This window comes from Wickerhamiella sorbophila, assembly GCF_002251995.1.
Source record: "Wickerhamiella sorbophila strain DS02 chromosome Unknown contig3, whole genome shotgun sequence".
Lineage (NCBI taxonomy): Eukaryota > Fungi > Ascomycota > Dipodascomycetes > Dipodascales > Trichomonascaceae > Wickerhamiella > Wickerhamiella sorbophila.
In genome coordinates, this window is record NW_020194004.1 from 1603357 (window position 1) to 1610000 (window position 6644).

General features: G+C 48.0%; 7 protein-coding genes across 7 annotated transcripts in view; 2 read left to right on the forward strand and 5 right to left on the reverse strand.

Annotated features, from left to right (window-relative positions):
• Positions 1–26: 26 nt before the first annotated feature.
• On the forward strand, positions 27–1028 carry B9G98_02814 (tRNA (adenine(58)-N(1))-methyltransferase catalytic subunit TRM61; the record flags this gene model as incomplete). Its single annotated transcript, XM_024809371.1, has 1 exon — positions 27–1028. The coding sequence occupies one exon, from the start codon at positions 27–29 to the stop codon at positions 1026–1028; it is 1002 nt and encodes a 333-aa protein (XP_024665139.1).
• An 18-nt stretch (positions 1029–1046) lies between these two features.
• Positions 1047–2096, reverse strand: B9G98_02815 (putative glutamine amidotransferase DUG3; the record flags this gene model as incomplete). Its single annotated transcript, XM_024809372.1, has 1 exon — positions 1047–2096. The coding sequence occupies one exon, from the start codon at positions 2094–2096 to the stop codon at positions 1047–1049; it is 1050 nt and encodes a 349-aa protein (XP_024665140.1).
• An 83-nt stretch (positions 2097–2179) lies between these two features.
• Positions 2180–2776, reverse strand: B9G98_02816 (Pleckstrin y domain-containing family A member 8; the record flags this gene model as incomplete). Its single annotated transcript, XM_024809373.1, has 1 exon — positions 2180–2776. One exon carries the CDS (start codon positions 2774–2776, stop codon positions 2180–2182), a length of 597 nt encoding a protein of 198 aa, XP_024665141.1.
• A 247-nt stretch (positions 2777–3023) lies between these two features.
• Positions 3024–4757, forward strand: B9G98_02817 (ATP-dependent RNA helicase SUV3, mitochondrial; the record flags this gene model as incomplete). Its single annotated transcript, XM_024809374.1, has 1 exon — positions 3024–4757. One exon carries the CDS (start codon positions 3024–3026, stop codon positions 4755–4757), a length of 1734 nt encoding a protein of 577 aa, XP_024665142.1.
• A 28-nt stretch (positions 4758–4785) lies between these two features.
• On the reverse strand, positions 4786–5277 carry B9G98_02818 (putative gluconokinase; the record flags this gene model as incomplete). Its single annotated transcript, XM_024809375.1, has 1 exon — positions 4786–5277. The coding sequence occupies one exon, from the start codon at positions 5275–5277 to the stop codon at positions 4786–4788; it is 492 nt and encodes a 163-aa protein (XP_024665143.1).
• A 30-nt stretch (positions 5278–5307) lies between these two features.
• On the reverse strand, positions 5308–5967 carry B9G98_02819 (Protein FMP52, mitochondrial; the record flags this gene model as incomplete). The annotated part of the gene is made up of 1 exon (XM_024809376.1): positions 5308–5967. The coding sequence occupies one exon, from the start codon at positions 5965–5967 to the stop codon at positions 5308–5310; it is 660 nt and encodes a 219-aa protein (XP_024665144.1).
• Positions 5968–6123: 156 nt separating this feature from the next.
• Positions 6124–6644, reverse strand: part of B9G98_02820 (Flavohemoprotein) — a gene marked incomplete at both ends in the record, with an annotated part of 1155 nt that continues 634 nt past the window's right edge. The window contains one exon of the mRNA XM_024809377.1: positions 6124–6644. This exon is cut by the window's right edge and continues 634 nt beyond it. Within this exon, the coding sequence (XP_024665145.1) occupies positions 6124–6644 (521 nt within the window).

The window sequence follows — 6644 nt, forward strand, 5'->3', positions numbered from 1 at the left end:
TTCCGATTAGATAATTTTTTTTCAAGATGTCTTTCGTCGAAGACAAGCAAAAAATAGAAGAAGGTGATCATGTCTTAGCATGGATGACACGATCGGATGTGCGACCAATCAAAGTTCAGTCTGGTGAGCTCCTCAATAACCGATATGGTCCGTTTAAACACGAGGACATGGTTGGCAGGTCATTTGGCGCCCAGCAAGCTTCCTCTGCGAATCAAGGCTTTATCCATTTATTATCGCCTACTCCTGAGCTATGGTCTCTTTCACTACCCCACAGAACTCAAATTATTTATGGTCCTGATGCTAGCTACATTGTGCATCGTCTCAAAATCAGACCCTCGTCGGTGGTGATAGAAGCAGGTACGGGCTCGGGTGCGTTGACACATGCGTTGGCCCGGACCGTATCAAAGTCAGGGAAAATCTTCACTTTTGAGTACCACGAAAGCCGATGTGAGCAGGCAAGAGCAGAGTTTGAGTCTCATGGTCTGTCTGAGATTGTGCAGATCACTCATCGAAACGTATGCGAAGATGGATTCGCAATTGATACCGATATCAAGGCTAGTGCTGTATTTCTTGATTTACCAGCACCTTGGACTGCTATTCCTCATTTATTTGAGCATGTGGATAGGTCTAGAGCAGTTCACATCTGCTGTTTCTCTCCCTGTATCGAGCAGGTTATCAAGAACATTTATGCCCTTCAAGCAGCCGGATTCCAGCACATCGAAATGGTCGAAAACCAAGCCCGTCGATGGGAAGGTCACCAGACTATGGTTCGCACTGTTGAAGAAAGTATGGATTTGTTGAGAGACATTCGACGCAGGAGGCAGGACGGTATGGATTTCCGTCACGGAAGGGTCGAGAAACGCAAGCTGGATAATTACAACCCCTGGGGCAAAGGAACCCGGGTGAGAGAAGGGGATGAGGGATATAATTGGAGACCTGTGTCGTGGATGGAGACTGATATCAAGAGCCATACTTCTTACTTGACTTTTGCCATTCTGCCTCCAACAAGCCCGGACAAGTATAAATAAATTACATGCATGCTAATACTAAAACACTCTGCCCTCGCGGCCTAAAGGAGGAACACCGTTTTCCACCGGTGCACTGACCATTGGAGAGAGAAGACCTTTCTTTTCGGTAAGAAGAGTCGACCGAGCTTTGCCGGGATTTGCTTCGTAGTATTCGTCCAAAATGGGATGCAGCAAAACAGTTTGTCCTCGAATGGTCAAAATAGAGTTAGTGGGGATGGCGATCCAATCATTGCGTTCAAACGTCAAAGGTTCAGAGGCTATCATTGCGACCTTGTTCAAGCGTCCTTTCCGCTCCATGCGATACTGCCCCGGGGCATACTCATAGAAACGAGTACCTGTAGAATAATACAGGGAAGCAGCCTCGTCAGTTTTTGAGGAGACGTAGCGGCACACAACAACTGTTTCACCGTCGGACACTGCAAAGTTCAAAAGATTTGGCTCAGTCCGAGTACCAAGTTCTTGCTCGACAGCCGCAGTCCATTGAGCAATTAGCTGAATGGTTTGTTGCATGGCCTTTTGCAAAAGTTCGGGAGGGAACTTTCCTTTGGGCGACTTTGTGTCACAGCCCAACCGATCAAGGCAGTCCAGAAACAACGCAAAGGACATTTCAGAGTCGGTTGATCCCTGAACGGACATAAAGTATTCATTCTTGATACGATTGCAAACATGCCGCTTGATATGGCTAAACAGCGGGATGCCACCATTGTGCATAAACATTAACGTGTGGTAAACAAACGGATGGCAGTTTGTCTCAGCTAGTGCGCCTGATGTCGACGCTCGAACGTGAGCAAATATCATGCGGGACTTGGTTTTCGAAGCAATCCTCTCGAGATTGATGTTGTTCCATGCGGGCGTGGTTGCACAATAGACACAAGGTCCCTGCTCTTCGTCCTCGTCCATGTCTATAGGATAGTATCCGACACCAAAGCCGTCTCCATTGATGGGCCTACGAGTGTCAATGCGCAAGCGGCTGTCAAATGACTGGTTGATGATCGAATGCGCAGGTCGGGTAAGCAGATGCTCCAGTTTAATCGGTTCGCTGCCCTTATAGATCAAAAATCGGCACATTGGATGCTGGTAGAACGCTAAATGACCCAAATGACTAGTTTATGTTCTAACTTAGTAATAATCAGAGTCTAAGATAAAGCGGCTTAAAGACCTTTAGCGTAGTTACCACTCTCCAAAAAGTCCTGGATGATCTTTACGATCTTCTCGAGAGCAGTGAGCCAAGCGTCCAATTGCTCGTCCACAGTTGCCAAATCGTCGCCCAATTTTTCGTAGAATGCCTTGCGCCAAGGGCACGCCTTCATAGCCAATTTGAAAACAGGACGCACAAGCATACTGTGGTACTTGCTAAGAGTCTCGGTGTAGGCCTTGTTGAACGAAGAGCTGAGCTCCTCCTCCTTGTTGTCGAGGTTTCGTCGCATGGCCACGGCCGTGAAATGCAACCCTCGGGTGAGCCACAAAAGCGCCTGTGTAGCGGTCTTTTTGGAGCCCGTAGCCTCGCCCAAAACAATCACCTGCAAAGTCTTACCGGCGTCGGGGTTCTCAAGTTGCCGGGTGCGAATCTTGACGATGTTGCCTGTCATGTCGTTCTGCACAACACCAAAAGCAGTGCTCTCTAGAAGGTCAAACATTTTGACTACGCCCTCTGCGGCTTCTAAGAACTCTGTAGTGTCAATGTCCTGATTAGCATCCACGGAAACGTCCTTGAAATTGCGCTGGAGGGTATCGAAATAGGTGGGCATGGTTTGTTGACAAAGAGCGCGTAACGTGTCCTTACAGTTTTATTAGCCACACAGTTCAACAGTCGATCATGTTGGGGAGGGCTTTTTTCCTTCACCCAATCGTTCTTGTACTACAATTCTTATTCGTGAAAAAATAAACTGTTGTGCTCCCAATTTTCAGAATTCTCGATTTGTTTCATTCACTAATTTAATTAGCCTTTGGTGCTAGGAGTGTCTACTTACTCATAATTTTTTTTTGGGTTTCTGCATGATCCGAAAGCAGTTTTCTACGGTGCCATTCAGACTAAGGTCCCTCAAGTCGAAACCAAAAATCCGATCCGATAAGCACTACAAACCACCAGGGCCCAAAAAATCGCCCCCAGCAGTAGACGTTCTAGAGCTAAGCTCACCAACCCCAGTTCCAGCATCAAAATTACTATCCGATCTTTACCAAAATGATCCGTCCATCGCAGCCAAACTGCATCCCATAGACATTTCACATCCATGGAGACATTTTCCGAATGCTCGCAAACTCAGACGTAAAGTTATTTTGCATATTGGACCTACAAATTCGGGCAAGAGTTATGCAGCACTCAAGGCATTTCGTGCAGCCAAATCAGGGTTCTACGCCGGGCCCCTGCGAATGTTAGCTCGCGAGATTTATGATCGACTGGAGAATGAAAATGTGCCCTGTAACTTGTTGACGGGGGACGAGGTTTTAGAAAAGTATGATCCGGTCACTGGCGAAAGAGCTCGGCTGAGTGCAGGAACCGTGGAAATGGTTGATCTCAGCCAGGACTTTGAGGTGGCAGTTATCGATGAAATCCAGATGATTGATGATCCCGATAGGGGGTGGGCCTGGACAAAAGCAGTACTTGGTGTTCGGGCCAACGAGCTTCATCTGTGCGGAGATGCTAATAGTGAGAAAGTTATCCGCACTTTAATGGCCCAGACAGGTGACGACTTGGAGGTACGCAAGTACCAGCGTCTATCACCGCTAAAGATCGATGAAAGACAGCTGTCGCCTGCCAAACTGATCGGGATGCTGCGGCCAGGTGACTGTGTCGTATGCTTCTCCAAAAAGCAGGTCAAAGAAATGCGGGACCGGATTGTCAAGCAGAGGAAACAAAAATGTGCTATTATCTATGGCTCCCTGCCCCCTGAAACCCGAGCTGAACAGGCAAAACTCTTCAATAATCCAGAAAGCCCAGTCAAGTTTCTTGTTGCATCGGACGCTATTGGAATGGGCCTGAACCTTGCTATTAGAAGAATTATCTTCACCTCACTCAAGAAATTCAATGGTGAAGAAATGGTCCCACTTCCAGTACCACAGATCAAGCAGATCGCCGGACGCGCTGGCCGATTCAAGCTCGCAGATAAATCAGAGGGCGCTGGAACCGGTTTGGTAAATGCGCTGAGCCTCGAGGCCAAAGAAACAATCAGAGAAGCACTCAAAGCACCATCTCCGGAAATCCAACATGCGGTTATCCAACCACCAAACCGGGTTATCATGGCATCGTCGGTAGACAAAGCCAGCATGTTTAGCCACACCCTGCAAAGCGTATACCAAAGTGCACTCGTGCAAGTCCCTTATATCCGCCCTCGAGACAACAGTGCTGTCCACGTTGCTCAACTGTACGACCACGTGTTTGGCCTCACGTTTGAGGATAAACTCGCACTGGCTAACGCCCCGGTTTCAACCACTCCTGAATGCCAGGCAGCGTTTATTCGCTATTGTGAAGTAATTGGATCTGGTCGAGTCGCCAACGTTGTGGACGTGAATCGTGACATTGCCGACCTCGCTAATCGCACAATCCCCACCATCAAGCTTGAAAATATTCACAAAGCTATCACGTTGTTCCTATGGCTGTCATACAGATTTCCGTGTAACTTTATTGATCGTGAAGGCGCCACCGACTTGAAAGAACTCTGCGAACGTCGACTAAACGCAAATCTTGCTTCTTCAAAAGCACTCGAGCGACCACAAACCCGTCGGAGATGATTGCAAACTTGTACATATTTTCATATTTTTATATTTTCTGCTTAACTTTATCTTCAATGTTCTCTAGCGACACGTGTTCGTCAACAACGATGGCATTTTCCGTTTCGTCTGGCAATTGCAGAGTCGCTAGTTGACTGTCGAGCATATCTGCTTTCATGAAATGGTTTTTGCGAGAGCTTATCCGTCGTTCCAACTCGGGCCGGCTGATGTTTAGCATCACTATAAGTACCGGAACAGCGCAACTGGCACGGATTTTATCGCGGTGGGCCTTGGAGAGCGCTGAGCAAGCTACCACTGCAGTGCCGGATCGAGCTGCTGCATCACCACCCTTGCGACCAACTACCTCGAGCCAACCCCAGCGGTCATCATCTGTCAGAGGGATGCCGTGCGACATTTTTTCGATATTCGCCGCGGGATGCAAATCGTCCGCATCAATGAATGAGCAGTTCAAGTAGTTCGCAAGTTCCTGACCGACTGTAGATTTACCACTGCCAGCACTGCCACCAACGATAATCAACATGACAGATCACCTTCGGGTAAGGGAAGCATTTCAGGGGTCTGAAGCAGCGAGGAGATCCTTAGCGTCAATGATGTGGTATCCAGGACCCAGGGTCGTTGCCAATTTCACAGCTGCCTTTCCAACCTCATCTCCGTAAATGGGATAAGAAAGAAGACGTTGAAAGGCGCTGCGGTGAAGCCAAGTACCGATCGCCCTCAGAGTGCCCTCGCCCTGGCCCTTGAACTCTTTGGTTCGGTCGCCCAAAAGCGGGCCAGGACGAAGAATGATAGTTTTCTCGAAATCCAGGTCTTTTACTGCATCGTCCAATTCGCCTTTCATGCGCAGGTAAGGAAGAAAAGAGCTTGCCGATGCACCGGTAGAGGAAACAAGAACATATGTGGTTGCACCGTTTGCCTTCGCAGCCTTTGCAAGCTCTAGATTGAGATCATGATCGATCTTGTACTGTTCGGCGAATGATCCTGCAGCAGCCCTCGTGGTACCGATTCCTGAAAAAACAACTTGAGACTCTGGCAGGGTTTTGCTCCAATTGGCCGAGTCTGGCTCTACAATCTGTTCGACCCCAGCATCAACTCCGTCCACTTTTCTTCTTGTCACAGTGGTAACTTTACTGAACGAGTCACTTGCTTGGGCGTACTTGAGAATGGCTGAGCCACAAAGTCCCGTGGACCCTAAAACTAGCGCCGAACTCATTGTGCTAAGATGACAAGAAACGAAGTGGCGCCAGTCGAGCGTCAGCACATGCAGTGCCAATTGCTGCTGGGTTAGGATTATAGTCGAAGTGAAAATTAAGTTCTATGAGAGTTTTATTTGTTTACTTAGATATTTGCAAAAATGGATTGCACTTTATTAGATTTGATCGAAATGCAAAGTAGGACCGTAGAACTCGTAGTGAATATTCTTCTCGGGCAAACCAGCCTTGATCAAGCTCTCCTCCATGAACTTCATGAAAGGCTTAGGACCAACAAAGTAGCAGTCGGCATTCTTGGGGACCAATGCCTTGATTTCTTCGGCAGTGGGGTGGCCGGTTTTTTCAGAATCGAAGACCTTGACCTTGAAACCGGTTTTCTCAAAGTTCTCAATCTCCTTCGTGAAGTTGGGAGCACCGCGAGCCCAGTGGTAGAAGTGAATCTCAGGCTTGTTTTCGACCTCCATAAGAGCCTCACCCATAGAGAGCAAAGGAGTAATGCCAATGCCACCAGAGAGCAAAGCAATGGGAACAGAGGGGTCGGGCTTGCGCAAAACAAAGTCACCGAAGGGAGGAAGAAGCTCAACTACGTCGCCAACGTTAAGCTTGTTGTGAATATATTGAGAGACAGCTCCGTCATCTTCAAGCTTGACACTGACAGTGTAGTGCTTGCCATTAGACT